The 16,076-nt window shown below is 39.5% G+C and overlaps 1 protein-coding gene across 1 annotated transcript in view; it reads left to right on the forward strand.

The window, feature by feature from the left end:
• The window catches only part of WASHC3 (WASH complex subunit 3), a 36,772-nt gene extending 21,794 nt beyond the window's left edge, over window positions 1–14,978 (forward strand). The window contains exons 7-8 of the mRNA XM_024208145.2: window positions 7,756–7,820; window positions 12,863–14,978. Of these exons, the coding sequence (XP_024063913.1) occupies window positions 7,756–7,820; window positions 12,863–12,947 (150 nt within the window). The 3' untranslated portion in view covers window positions 12,948–14,978. The remainder of the gene's footprint in view (window positions 1–7,755; window positions 7,821–12,862) is intronic.
• The last annotated feature ends 1,098 nt before the right edge of the window (window positions 14,979–16,076 follow it).

Raw genomic sequence — 16,076 nt, forward strand, 5'->3', positions numbered from 1 at the left:
TTACCTTGGACAAACAGTATTTTTTCAATGCCAAAAAATCCCACACTGCTGTTCATTTACCTTTTGAGGTCTTCCCATGTCCTTTTTAGACCACCAGTAGCTCAGTCCCTTGGAGATCAGAAACTAGACACTTTCTTTTTGGCGTGCAGTCATCCAGATGGTGTTTCTTGACCTCTGCAGCAGAGGATGGCAAAGCAACAAATTTTCTTTGAGCAGTACTAGTGGAAACACAGGAGCAGATACTGTTGGAACATTCCTTTCAAAATGTTGTGGGCCAAACTGTTCTAAGGTATCCTGTCCAGAGGGAGAATGTTTAGGTGTTGCTGAATAAGCGTACAAGCTGTTGAAGGGTTTGCAATGAAAGGAAGGCATTTTTCTCTCTAACTCTTAACATATATATAATTGAATGCCTATATTCCAGTGCACACTCAGGCTTGAATTTATATATTACTATTATATTCAGAGGAGTCATTTTAAATTGTGCTTCCGTTCTCATGTCCTCTTTCCTGCTTCATCCTTTAACTATTTTCCCATTCTAATTCCTCCTTGAAATGTTCCAGATTAATAGTTGTCCTTTCCTGCCTCTCTGGCCATACCTTCAGTGTATCTTTTAGGAGGTCCTCCTTTCCTGCCTGCCTTTCTCATTTTGTCCTCTTCCAAGTAATAACGGCTCACATGACTTCAACTTGCCATCTTACACTACTGACTTGCGAATCTACCTATCCACTCCCGACTTTCCTCCTTTCACTTAGTCTTACATCTCATTCTCTCTCTTTGGATGTATTGCCATAAGCTTAATATGACCCAAACTGAACTGATGTTTCCTCCCAAGCTCTCTCTGCTTCCCGTTTCTCTGTGACCACTGCCAACACCACAGTCTTCCTTGTCACCCAGGCTCACAACTAGCATGTTCAGGAAGGGAGTCATCTCCAACGACCTATTTGATTTTTTTTTTAGATCCAGCCTGTGTCTAAATCCTGCCACTCCTTCTTGTATAATTTCCAACACTCCATTTTTTCCCTCTCCATTTCCTGCTAAAACTCTCATTCAGACACTCACTTCTTGCCTTTGATTGAAATATCCTGTCTGCTCTTCCTGGTAACCTTATTCTGTGCCTCCCAATTCATACAAAACACAACTGCTAAAATAATCTTTCTTACCTGTTATCTGACCATTGTTGCACACATCCCACCCCTTGAATCCTTTCACTGTCTACTCTCCTACACTACATCAATTTTAGGCTTCTGGGCCCTGCTTTCAAGGCCCTATGTATCACCCCTTCTTGTTTTTCCACCTTTTCCTGTTGCTTCTAGTCACATCCACTCCACTGATGGTGCCTGCCTCAACACATTTGTCTGCTTCTCCCACAACTGTCCCCATGCTCTCTTACATCTGGAATGCCCTTCATGAGTTGGAGGACTGCATGGTCTCTCTACCATCTCAGCATTCTAATATTTCCTGAAGACCCACTTCTGCCATGACACACATGAGTAGCCAGTTAATAAATTAGATAACATGATGGAAAGAACATAAGAATGGCCATACTGGGTCAGATCAATGGTCCATCTAGCCGAGTAGCCTGTCTTCCAACAGTGGCCGGTGCCAGAGGCGTTAGAGGGAATGAACAGAACAGTGCAATTTCAAGTGATTCATCCCATCATCCAGTCCCTGGGCTGGACACCCCGAGCATGGAGTTGTGTCCTTGACCATCTTGGCTAATAGCCATTGATGATGGACCTGTCCTCCATGAACTTCTCTAATTCATTTTTGAACCCAGTTACACTTCTGGCCTTCACAAGATCTCCTGGCAATGAGTTCAAGTTGACCGTGCTATGTCTGAGGAAGTACTTCCTTGTGTTGTTTTAAACCTGCTGCCTGTTAATTTCATTGGGTGACCCCTGGTTCTTGTGTTATGTGAAGGGGTAAATAATACTTCCTTATTCACTTTCTCCACACCATTCATGATTTTATAGACCTCTATCATATCCTCCTTTAGTCATCTCTTTTCTAAACTGAAAACTGCCAGTCTTTTTAATCTCTCCTCATATGGAAGCTGTTCCATACCCCTAATCTTTTTTTGGTTGCCTTTCTCTGTACCTTTTCCAATTCTAATATCTTTTTTGAGATGGGGAGAGCAGAACTGCACACAGTATTCAAGGTGTGGGTGCACTATGGATTTACATAGCGGGACTGATATTTTCTGTCATATCTGTTCCTTTCAGAATGGGTTCTAACATTCCTAGCTTTTTTTGGCTGCCACTGCAGATTGAGCAGATGTTTTCAGAAAACTATCCATGATGACTCCAAGATCTTTCTTGAGTGGTAACCGCTAACTTAGACCATATCATTTTATACATATAGTTGGGATTTTTTTGCAATGTACATTACTTTGCATTTATCAACATTGAATTTCATCTGCCAGTTTCTTGCCCCGTTTTGTGAGATCCATTTGAAAGTCTTCGCAGTCAGCTTTGGCCATAACTATCTTGAGTAATTTTGTATCTTCATTTTGCCACCTGATTGTTTAGCCCTTTTTCCAGATCACTTATAAATGTTGAACAGCACTAGTCCAGTACAGATCCTTAGGGCATCCTGCTACACCCCTACCCCAATATAACGTGACCCGATATAACACGAATTCAGATATAACGCGGTAAAGCAGTGCTCCAGGGGGACGGGACTGCGCACTCTGGCGGATCAAAGCAAGTTCGATATAACGCGGTTTCACCTATAATGCGGTAAGATTTTTTTTGGCGCCCGAGGACAGCGTTATATTGGGGTAGAGGTGTATTTACTTCTCTCTACTGTGAAAACTGACCATTTATTCCTACCTTGTGTTTCCTATCTTTTAACCAGTTACTGATCCATGAGAGGACCTTCCCTCTTAACCCATGACTGCTTAATTTGCTTAAAAGCCTTTGGGGTGGTACCTTGTCAAAGGCTTTTTGAAAATCTTGACTGGATGATCCTTGTGCATGTGTTTGCTGACACCATCAAATAATTCTAATAGATGAGTGAGGCATGATTTCCCTTTACAAAAGCCATGTTGACTCTTCCCCAGCATACTATGTTCATCTGTGTGTCAGATAATTGTGCTCTTTACTAGAATTTCAGCCAACTTGCCTGGTACTGAAGTTAGGCTTACTGGCCTCTAATTGCCAGGATCATCTCTGGAGCCTTCTTTAAAAATCAGTGTCCTATTAGCTATCCTCCAGTCATATGGTACAGAGATTGATAAATTAAACAGTAATAAATCACCAGGACCAGATGGTACTCACTTGAGAGTTGTGAAGGAACTCAAATATGAAATTGCAAAACTACTAACTGTGATATGCAACCTATTGCTTAAATCATTTTGTTCCAAAACCACCTCTACTGACACCTCAGTCTTGGACGGTTCTTCAGATTAGTCACCTAAAAAGAATGCCTCAGGTGTGGGAATCTCTCCCTCACATCCTCTGAAGTGAAGATCAGTGTAAATAATTCATTTAGCTTCTTCCCAATGACCTTATCTTCCTTGAGTGCTCCTTTATCACCTTGTAACCCACCTGATTGTTTGGCAGGATTTCTGCTTCTGAGATACTTGAAGATTTTTTTTGCTTTTAATTTGTGTCTTGCTGTTTGCTCTTCAACTGCTTTTTTGGCCTGCCTAATTGTACTTTTACACTTAACTTGCCAGAGTTTGTTCCTTTCTATTTTCTTCAGTATGATTTGACTTCCAATTTTTAAAGGATGCCTTTTTGTCTCTAACCACCTCTTTTACTCTGTTTAGCTGTGGTGGCTTATTTTTTTTTTTTTTTTTTTTAATTTGGGATTACATTTAGTTTGAGCCTCTGTTATGATGTTTTTAAATAGTTTCCATTCATCTTGCACACATTAATTTCCATTTAACTAGCTTTCTCATTTTTATATAGTTGCACTTCTTGAAGTTAAATGATACTGTGGTTGGTTTCACTGGTATTTTCTGCCCCCATAAGGATGTTAAATTTTATTACATTATGGTTGTTATTACCAAGTGGTTCAGCTGTTCACCTCTTGGACCAGATCCTGTGGTCCACTTAAGACTAAATCAAGAATTGCCTCTCCACTTGTGGGTTCCAAGAAGCAGTCATTAATGGTGTCAAAATTTTCTCAGCATTCCATCCTGAGGTGACACGAATCCAGTCAACATGAGGATAGTTGAAATGCCCCATTATTATTGGATTTTCTGGTTTTGTAGCCTTTCTAATCTCCCTGAGCATTTCACAGTCACGATCACTATACTGGTAAGGTGATCAGTAGTATATTCCTACTCTTATTATTCAAGCATGGAATTTCTATCCATAGTCTGTGGTACAGTTTGATTTATTAAAGATTTTTACTGTATTTGACTCTATTCTTTTTTTCACATATAGTGTCACTCCCCCACAAGCAAGACCTACTCTATTGTTCCTATATATTTTGTACCCTGGTATTACTGTCTCCCATTGATCATCATCATTCCACCAAATTTCTGTGATGCCTATTATATCAATATCTTCATTTAATATCAGGCACTCAGGTTCATCCATTTTAGTATTTAGACTTCTAGCATTTGTATACAAGCGCTTATAAAATCTGTCAGTATTTAGTTGCCTGCTTTCATGTGATGTAATTGAATGGGACACTCTTTTGTTTGACTGTTTTATTTTAGTTCCTAACTGTACTTTATCAACTTCTATCCTCTTTTCTCTTTACAAAGATATAGAGTATCCCCTTTAATAAATCCTTTCCTGAGGGATGGCTCTGCTCATGTGCTCCTCTGTACCTGTCAGCTTTCCCCCCACCCTTTAGTTTAAAAGTTCCTCTACAACTTTTTAATTTTATATGCCAACAATCTGGTTCTGTTTTGGTTTAGGTGGACCCCATCCTTCCTGTATAAGCTCCTCCTTTTCCAAAAGGTGTCCCGGTTCCTAATAAACCTAAGTCCTTCTCCGAACACCCTCGTCTCATCCATGCAGTTCTTCCTGTCTAAGTGGCCCTATGTGTGGAAATGGAAGCATTTCAGAGAATGAGTCCCATGGACATCCTGGACTTTAATCTCTTACCTAGCAGCCTAAATTTGGCCTCCAGGATCTCTCTCCTACCTTTCCCTATGTCATTGGTACCTACGTGAACCATGACCATTGCATATATGTCTATCAAGACATCTTGAGAGGTCTGCAAGATTCGCACCTGGCAGGCAATTCACCATGCGGTTCTCCTGGTCATCTTCTGGAATCCCCCATTGCTATTACCTGTCTCTTCTTAATGACTGGGTTCCCCACCCCTACAGTGGTAGACTTAATGAGACGAGGCCATAACATCATCTGGAAGGATTGTCTCAACTATGGGATCGTTTCCCTCTGTTTCAGATTGATGTTTTCCTTCCCCCAGATTTTCATCCTCCTTAACAGCACAGAGGCTATCAGACTGGGGGGTGGAACTGCTCTACTGTGTCCCTGAAAGTCTTGTCATATATAATCTGTCTCTTAGCTCCTCCAGTTCAGGCATTCTGATTTAAAGAGCCTGTACTCGGTCTCTGAGGGCCATGAGTTGCTTGCACTGAATGCACACATACACAGGTAATTATACATGCTACATTCAGTGCAATAAACCGGAAGCCCCCACATCTGCACCCTGTCTACTCTGGGACTTCCTCTATTGCTAAAAGTGAAACTTCACCAGTGCTAGACGATGGTGGGAAAATGACTAGTGAAGTGCTTTTGTAGATGAGATCAACGTTTTTAACCCTGATTTGAAGGGACTACTTCTAGCAATGATGGGGTAGTTCAGTCTCATTGCCTATAAATCACTGAACAGCCATTGTGTAATATTACTTGTCCAGTATCTTCTGCACTAGATTTGAACTGGCCATGGGGTGACAGACTTAAATCACTGCTTTAAATCAACAAGCAGGAAACCTTGATTTAAATATCAATTTTAATCATGTGTTACATTTGTACTTTTTAGTCATTTTCCTGAAGAAAGGCTGAATTCAAATTTGTCGGTAGTCATTAAAACATGTTTATTTGCAACTAAATATAGCCTTTACACTAAATTTGGTGCTTCTTTTTGCTAATCAGGAGGATATACTATATCTCTACAGAATTTAAGCAATTGTATAGCTTAATTTACATTTTTTCAGGTTCTTAATTTTTATATTTTAGAAAATGGTGAATGATGAGTTTCTTATTTACTAGATTAATTTTTTACCTGTGCCTTATGTTAAGCTCTATTTGGATGGTTATTCAGATTCAATTAATGCACAAAGCCAGCATTTTAATTTTGTATTAAATTTGTATTAAATGTCCTGGATATATTTTTGCATTTAAAGCTGATTTACTAAAGGAAGTATTAGATTAAATAATTAATAATTTACTATAGATGATTATTTCTGGTCACTATGTCCCTCAAGGTTTTGGAACCAGTAGATTTCATCCTCACGCCTAGTTTTTATTCATAGATTAGAAGAAGAAGAAACAAGTTTTCCTGCTTTTTCAACTCCCAATTTATTTCTTAATTTTGAACGAACTACTCATTAAACTGAAATGAAGAAAATAATCTCTCTGCACCTACAGAGGAAGCCACTGTGGTTTAACACTTCAACAAACTCTGGTTCCAGGTGCTTCACCAGTAGCTTCCACCCATTCAGTGGTTTGACTTTCTTTAAAACTTAGTAGCAAATATGTACTAAATATTTAATTTAATAGATTTTAGTAAATGTAGGTCTTAACATTGACAACCTATGTCGAATTTAATTTTTTTTTAAATAAACCCTTTATTTAATTTTAAATAAAAAATCCTTTAAAGTTTATTTTAATCATCTTTTTTTAATCCCCCCGACTGGCTACCTAAAGGCAAAAAGTATGTGTGTTCAGTTATTGGGTTCACTCCCACTCCTTGCACTGTTAACCAGTCATATGTTTGCTACTCTTGGCGTTGTAACATGTAATTGCTAACTTCCCTTTTAAGTCTTTAAACACAAACAAATGTAGTTGTATCTTGTGTACCAAGTAGTTTGCCCTTTTTGTAGACTATAACCTATTAGAATACCTAATTTTAAAGCATATGGAAAATATTGATGGAGCAGTGTCTTTATGAATTAAATAACCTTGGATGGTTACAAAAAATTAACAAGTCAGGAAAGAGTAAGATAGAAAATACTTGAACATCATTTGCTGTAAATTAGGATTAGGGCCTAAAGTTAAACATGCATGTGCATAATTGTATTGTGAATAAAGTTACACATGTGTAAGGTCAAAGCCTTAGAGTACTAGGCACGTTAGTAATGGTTAAATGACTGACTCTGCCCAAAAGGGGTTACAATCTAAACAGACAATATACAGATGAGGAATGGGATGTAACAAAAAGCAAATGGTTGAACAATGAAGTTTAGAAAGTGTCTTGTTAATACAACAATTTTTGTTTTGAACATATAGTATATTAACGGTGTCAGCTGTATTGCTGATGCCTACAATTGTAAATGCAGATCACCCTCTCTATTCCTTGTTTAACTAGAGAAATCCCTCAGAAGCTTAAAATGATGAACATTTGCCCTGTTGCTCCAGGTGCCACATAGCTAAACAGTTTCCATATATTTATTCAACAGCAGTGATATGGTTCAGTCAGCACAGCAAAGCATTGCACATGATCTGTGCCTAAAAGCAACTGTGGAGTCTATTTGTTCCAGCAGATTTTCACTTTTTGGTTAGTAGTAGTATACCACTTAAACACTTTTTTTCCCCTCCCTCACAGGGTGTTCCTGTAATGGCAATAAGAAACAAAATGATTTCTGAGGGGCTAGACCCAGATCTCCTTGAGTAAGTAATACTTCTATCTTTATACTAGGGTTGGAGTGCTACACACTTAAAGGCTTCAGTCATGCTGTCTGGAGTGGTTAACAACTGAGAGTGCCTATCTCAGGGCAGGTACCTCAAACAGGTGGTATGTTCTACAAATAGATTTTACCAAGCCGGTAATGAATGTGAACTCCTGGATCACTAGAACAGTCTATCCTACCACCCCAACAAACTGGATTTAGTGATAAATGGTCACTTACACCAAAAATTCAGGTTGCTTTCAGTCCCAAGAGACCTCAGATCAATTGGGACCCTAGATCTTACACCAAAGATCATGCCTGTAGCTATTCCTATAATAACCTATCTGAAAGTTTATTAACTAGGAAAAATAAATGTGTGTGTTAAAGCAAGCAAACATATACATCTAAATGAGTTATCTAAATCCTAAATGACAGTTGTTTTCTGCTGAAAGGAAGGAACCCGCGGTAGTTTTAAATTGGGGGATCTAGATATATTGCCAACCAGTAGTGCTGATTCTCCTTGATTCGTTGGAGATGGTGGTTTTTCCAGAAGAGTAAATAGCATTACTTTCACCGGTGATGTCACCCTGTTCCTGGAAGTTGGTCTACTTGTGTCTCAATTCTCTCGCCAGCAGGCACAGCAAGGGAATTACTTGGCTGATTCATTCATCATCCTTCCGTAACACCTTTGTGGCCTCATCCAAGTGCCACAGGATTCTGTTAGCTTCTTCATTAGCAGCCAGTGGAAGGGAGCCAAATGGAGGCTGGTATCTGGCTGTGCTAGCCTGGGCCCAGAGGTGTAGAATGCTACCACTGCTTCTTCCTGGTTATAGAGCTGTTCCTCTGGTGACCACCTCCTTCATCTAGTGGCATGGCAGTTTGAGGGTTTGCTGCAGCTCTCTAAGGTTGTGGTGTGCTTCATGGGATAGCTGAAGTGGACATAGAGCTTCCTAGCTGTTGACAGCAGTGCCTGCACCTCTGCATCCCCATCCAGAAATTCCCTCACAACCAGCCTGAGACAGTGAGCAACGCAAGGAGCATGTGAAGCCACCATCATGCACTGCTTTTTTGATGTTCACTCCATTCTCAGCAAAGAGATTGAGGGACTGTAGGCACCATAGACAGTACACAGTTTGTCCAAGATGTTTGGGGAGTTGTGCTGTTTTTCAAATCCAGACACGCAAAGCGTGGCATGCCATCGATTGAAGATGTTCATGTTGCTGGTGCTATGGTTAGTCTTTCCTGTTGCTCATCCAGAGGACTGTAAGACATGTTGTGTTGTCTGACCAGTAGTCCACATATCAATGATCATGTTCATGCTCCCACCTTCACAGTTAACCAGTCCAAGCTGTACTGCACTTCTCACAGCAGCACCAAAGTCTGGCACTGCCTTTTACACAAAATAAGAGCAGCTAGGGATCTGCCACCTGGGGGCAACTGCAGCCAAAAAGCATGTGAAGCCCTCACCCTCCATGTGGAAAGAAGGAAGCATATCCATGGCCAGCATTCTCACACATTCTCTGGTCAGTTTCACTGTTGCATTCATATTTTTGCCCCCTGCACTCCATTAGGGTCTGTTGAGTGGTGCTGCAGGGCTTAGCTGACAAAGTTGTGGAAAAAAGTGGTGGTGTCACAGTCAACATCTGCTCTTTAGTAGTCACAGTGCCTTTTTGCTTTTCTCCAAGTCCTGAGCTGGCTCGATCACAGCCCAGTCTCTCCCTCTGTTTGCAGAGCTGGCAAATAGCACGGGTAATGTCCACAGTATCAATTTTGGAATGTTCCCAAACCTGCAGTGCAGCTGCTTATTTGCATTTTGTAGGAAGGGGTTGGGGGATTATAGCTCGTGATGACTCTTGCTGCCGAGAAAAATGCACAACCTTCCCCCCTGGAGTTCCCACTAAAACTATGTCAAGCAGAGATTGAGGCAGGTTCCTCTTCCTCCATCTCCCCCCCGCCCCCACACCGCACCTGAGAGCTGAGACTACCAGTACCAACCACATCCTTTCTGGAAGTGAAATAGTGGAACAGAGTTTTAGAGGGAGCTGATGGTCTCTGGTCAGTGGCCTGCTGCTATGTCTCAGCCTTTATAAGAACAACTTCATGTGATGCTGGACTAAGTGGAGGCATGCCACTAATCTCACCAGCATCAGCACCACCCCCAGGCTGAGTGGTCAGCCATGCCCCAGGGAAATATTCCTGTTTAGAGGAGCTGTGTGCCTTGGGCAAAGTGGATATTGGTAGTTCCCATACCTTCACTTCCAGCTGTGTGTGCTGCAGAGCTTCGCCACTCTAGATCACTTCTGGAAGCTTGCCTATTTAGCACTCAAAAATGCACCATGCAAGAACGCTATTTGCAAGCAGCCACATGCTGCAGTCTCTTGGATCCACTAAAAAAGACTGTGGCTTGAACCGTTTCAGGGTGATGTGAAATCAGTGAATTAAATAAGTCTGCCTCTCACAGCAGTAGAACCACCACAGGTACAGGGCTCAGAGAGAACCTGTAATCTACTATGCTGGAAGAATCTTCTCAAAAAGCTACTGAGGCAAAAAGCAAGCTGACAATGTTCGTCAGAACAAAGTGATAACACGAAAACAAAATAAAATTCTCAACTTTTTAATCATTCTGAAATTTTTTCATAAAAATAGTTTCAGAAAAATTTTCACTTTTTACAAAGCTACATTTTTGGGCAAAAATTTCAACCAGCTATAGTACATACCTTGTTTTGAACAGCCTATCCTGAAACAAGCACTTTCTTTTAATAAGGTAATTAAAGATTGTGTTTTTAGGAATAACTACTAAAATACTATACACTAGTCTGATCAGCAAGACTGTTTTAAAAAAAAAAAATACAGTGGAAATGCAAGGTAGAAGTTAGTCAGCAAAACCTTGTTTGAAAATCCTAGGCACTTTTTGTCTCAAAATGTTAACCACTGTTACTAATTTTTTGTAAATATCCCTCTTTCATGTGTAGGTGTATAACGCAGGATTCTAACAGTGAAACTAAACTAGAAAAGGCTGCCCATTAGAAGTTGAAACATGTTCCTTATTTTGAAATATGTTGCTGATATTGGCTTGAAAATGCTGGGAAAGAATTATACATCATTTGGGATCAGCCTCAACCCTTTTTAAGATTCTGCAAAGTACTAAAATTCAGGCAGATGGTCTTAAAATTTTTGATGTAGAAATCTCTATGTAAATAATTAGCTTGCGTTGTACAGGTAAATTATTTGGCAACTTTGTTTTGAAAAACAGATGCAATCTGAAAGTGTTTTGGTACCAAAACAGGCAATCTTCCCTTCTTTCCCAACCCTTCCATCCGCCCTGCAAGAAGGGATTAGAGAAGGGAGGCTCATTCCCAGGACCATGGAAATCTGTCCTCCTGCATGGCAGTCACATTGTTGCTAGATCTTTAGCTTGGCCTGGCCTATTCTTCTACTCCCTTTTCCTCTTTTTAAAAGGGTACTGTGGCACTTCCGTCAGTTTTTATACCAGAAATCAGGTGATCTAGTCTTTCCCTGCTGCTTCCCAGTGTCTGAAGTGACTTTTCTGAAGGCAGCACTTTCTCTCTCTGACCGAAAAGAGATGCTGTTTCTAGTGGGATGTAGTTTCCCTTCCTTCTCTATCATCTCTCCTCTCCACTATTAGCCTGTGACTTTAAAATTCCATATTGTCCTTAGCTCTGAATCTTTCCTCCCTTCCTTCCCCCATGCTTCCTTATTTTTTATTTTTCTTACACATCCTATTTTGTCCTCCTGTACCTTTGGACTTCAGGGATTGACCACTGTTGCCCTAATCTTGTCCGTGATCCTCCTGAGCGGGTCTCTACAGATCAAATCGCTGCAGTGCCATGGTAATAAGGAATAATCCTGAGAGGTGCTGTTTGTATGGGATGTGCATGGGAAAGCAGAAGCTTTATTGTTGTGTGTTCTCATAGGGCTAAAGTACACCAAGTGACTCAGTGTAGGCACTTCAGGCATCTAAATCAAATGAATTCAGGTACATTTAATATGTGCAAAATTGAGGCTGGAAAGCACGTCTCTGTGGCAGGTATTGGGAGATGACCATTAATTATGGAATACTACAGCATGGCTGGCTTGGCAGTTATGATATCAGATACTACATTAATAATATATCTTGCAGGTGGTAATTAACGATGAACTGAGAAGTTAGTTTTCATTAATCTGAGCCCTCCGCTACTCTCAAATATAGGTATCTTCCATCCCTGTGTACACACTTAATGTCAAATTGTGCCAGGAGTGATGCCCCATCAGGCACTTATCTTTGTCACATTTCACAAACTAAGCAGAATTGAGCCTAGGAAATACTTGGCTGGGGGACCTTGAAGAAAAAACAGGTTCTGCAGGAAGTGATACTGGTGATTCATTAGGTGGCATGTTTTCGCAAGAGTTTATACAGAACAAATGTTCTGGCATGGTGTTAGCATATCTAAGAGTACACTACTTCCTGTATTTCAGAGTAAATGCTTGACTGCTTGTAGTCATTGAAGATCCTGTGACTTTCTGCAAGTCAGATTTTCAGTCTTGGTATCCTAGCCAAATTCCAGTCTGAGTAATTAATTGTTTTTGCCTACCTAAAATTATCCTGCAGTTTTAGTTGCGTAATGTTCCATTCTGGGCGCAGCATGTTCCATTCTGTAATGGTCCTAGAACTCCTGAAGATTGTACAAGAATTTGGATTAATCAATACTGTCTGCTTTCAGCTTTCTCTTCAGGTGCCAGTCAAACTTCTTTTAGTGACGAAGAAATTTTCTGGTGATCTCTTAATGTGTCTCCAAATTGAACTCTACTGGGTCTTAAAATCCAATGGACTGCAAGCTCTGAAGTTACACATCAGTTGAAAATGAAGTGGTTCCAACCCAATATATTTTTATATCTTATATTGTAAACTCAGGTTTTATTGTTTTTAAAAGGCTGTGTAAATTTATGGTGAAAGCTGCTAAATAAACCACGCTATTAGTAGCATTTTGATCATATTTTTCCCCCTGGAATTTAACAAAGTATAATCTTTCTTTTCACTTTTAGGACACCAGATGCCTTAGTGCCTGCATGGGGAGATGAAGTGAATGCAGAAGAAAGTTCTGACAGTGAATCTTCATTTAGTGACTAAAGAGACTGATTTCTGCCTTAGAGAACTTCTGATAAGTGCTATATATTTGGCACTTTTTACATTATAGCAGGAGAATGGTAAATAATTATTCATATGACTCAAACAAAACCAAACACCTTTTTTGGTGCTGAGATCCTCCTGTTCTCTTCCAGGAAGTTTTAACAGATAAACACATTCAACCTGAACTAAGATCTCAATCAGTATTGCTCATAATGCATTATCACACGCTGAGAAGGCCTTACACAAGATTCTTCTGTCTTGCAGAAGTAAAAAATGCTATTTATATATTAAACTGTCATTTGTGAAACTCTAATAAAGACTTTGGTCTGATATGATTAGACTTGCAATTTAACATTTTGTTTATCTAAATTCATTCTTCCTATCCCATAGCCTGCAGGCTAGGCTTTTCAAATTGGAATGGCCTAATTTCAGACTGATGCACTGTAATGTTTCTTATACTATGGTTTTATACTTAAATGATGCAGCAAGAAATACAAAAGTTAGCTATTTTATAATGAACCCAATGAGTTCTGTATAGCAAACTGACCTAAAAATCAGATATTCAAAAAAAAATTAAATCTAACTTTCAAAGTGTAAACTGCTATTCTGACTTCAGACTCAGAATTTGATATAAAGTATGATAAAGAAATTTCTTTTTAAAAAAAATGAATCTGTATAAATCCAGATTAGAGTGGAGTACAAGGCTACACAACTCCAGCGAGTTGTTTTGAAAATGGCATTGTGAAGGAAATGGGTTACCAGAAAATTATTAATGGAATATTGAAGCCTTTCACCACTTATTCACTGTGACACAGGTCAGTAATAACCAAAAGTAGAAACCACCCTCTGATAGCTGTTAGGCTCATTTGAAGTGATCTGTGATCTTAGTTCATCTTATGTTGGACAAGAAACCCTCTCATAAGTGGTGTCCTTTTTGCTAGTTTCATCCGAGAAACCAAGGATTTATTTTACCCAGATGATAAACCATCCTCTCACCTCTGGAGGTGGTGTCTTTGAAACAGTGTAAAGCTACATTGGGGAGGGGAGGGTTGAGGGGGGGAGAGGTATGAGAAACCCATTCTGTGCCTGATTTATCCACAGAGCTAATATCTTTTTCTAAAGCACTTAATTCACTGTATGGACCAAACAGTATGAAATTCTGTAAGACTTGTATGATACTGTGTGTTTTTACATCAAATTCTTCAGTGTACTTGGTCTCAGTGGGTCACAGTTGAATTCCTACACTGAAATGTTAGGCTAAGTGCAGCAGAACTACTAGATTGGCTGGATCATTTAAATAATGTCTTTTGGCGTTCATCTTAAAACAAAGAGGGAAGACTAGAATGCAGCTTTGATTATGAGCAAACTTATCAGGTTTTATTAAAGAGCTCATTACATCCTCCTGCCTTGAGCAGTGCTTCAGATAAAGGCTTTGCTCCAGCAAGTCATCTGCTCATTCTGTAACTTTTAAGGACAGCTCTTATATAAGCAAAATGGGAAGAGAGAAACTCTGGCCTGGTCTACACTTAAAAATTAGATCAGCGAAGCTATGTCACTTAGGGGATATGAAAAAATTCACACCCCTGAGCGCTGTAGTTGAGCCACCTTAAGCCCCAATGTAGACACAGCTAGGTTGACAAGAGGAATTCTTCCAAAAACCCCTTCCATCACTATAGAAAACTTCTACACTATGGCATTATAGCGGCAAAGCTGCAGTGCTGTATCTGTGCTGCTGTAGCTCTTGTAGTGTGGACATAGCCTATCTGTATAACCTCTACATTTAAAATATCTATAACCCATATGAAGGCGATGTGCACTAAAGAATAACTAGTGAATATTAATAGATCACGTTTAAGCTAGCACTTGCTCAAGTAACAAGTAGTAAGATATGTTAGCAATAAATAGTTATTTCAGAACCTAAATGTGTATTGTAATGTTCTTTCACATATACTAAAACACTGGTACTTCATGAAGTCTATTTGAAACTGATTGAAGCACGTGTATATAATTAAAGCTATGTTTTGTAAACAAGTTGTGACTGTTCATTGTATAACCGATATGAAAATCTTTGGTCTGACTTTCACAGAATTGTCATAATCCTATTTAATACAAGTTAACATTTTTACATTTCATTTTCTCATTGGTGGAGTTGCACAATGATCACTTTACATGGTTACATAAGGCTAACTGTGGAGGATCTGCAATCTTCTCTAAAGGGAAATTATTTTATTTTTCTACATATCTTGATTCTGAATGTACTGAAGCAGAGATAGTCTTGCGGTGGGGGGGCCAAGATTTTTAAAAAGAGGAGCAAATAGACTTCAGTCCATATTTAGGCAACTGAATAAGTGACCTCACTCTCAAAACTGCTGAGGATCCAGCAGCTCCCACTGAAATCCCAATAGTGACCTGCATTTTTGCTTTAAGTTGATGGTGGCTGCTGGGTGCTCCGCACTTTTGAAAGCCAAGTCCTGTCCTCTGCCTCTTTTTCCATTGTAGATACACCCTAAATGAGCAGAGGATGGACTCCTATCAGGGGCAGCTTCCTGTTGTTAGGCCCTGGCAAGAGAAACTAATTCGCAGAACCTTGTCTCTTCTTATAGATTCCAAGGCCAGAAGAGACCATTGTAATCATCTAGTCCGACCCCTTGTATAACATAGGCCATAGAACTTTCCCAAAATAATTCCTAGAGCAGATGTTTGGTTGTATTTCTAAATCTTGATTTTAAAATTGTCAGTGATGGGGAATCCACCATGACCTTTGGTAAATTGTTCCAGATTGTTCTGACCTTGCTATGATTACATCACATAAAGGGTGGGGGGGTTAGTGGTTAATCTTTAAAATTGTTACTCACCAAACATAAAATACAACATATCTAACTCAGATATAGCAGAGATTATTCCTCAAGAAGAATTTAGCAAGACCATTCAGAGGTTATTTTAATTTGTTTTTGTAATGCCACTTTTAAATTAATAGTGAATTGAGTCTGTTTTAAACTAAATGATTTTTTTCCTCTGGTCACTAATAATTGAACAGCTGAATTTCTTCATTTACTTCAAAGAACTTGGATTAAAATGTTTGTTTTTAATGGTGGCATTTCAGACACTTACGACTGACCAGCCTTAAAT

The sequence above is a fragment of the Terrapene carolina genome, unplaced genomic scaffold (assembly GCF_002925995.2).
Source record: "Terrapene carolina triunguis isolate 2854851 unplaced genomic scaffold, T_m_triunguis-2.0 Scaffold247, whole genome shotgun sequence".
Classification (NCBI taxonomy): Eukaryota; Metazoa; Chordata; order Testudines; family Emydidae; genus Terrapene; species Terrapene triunguis.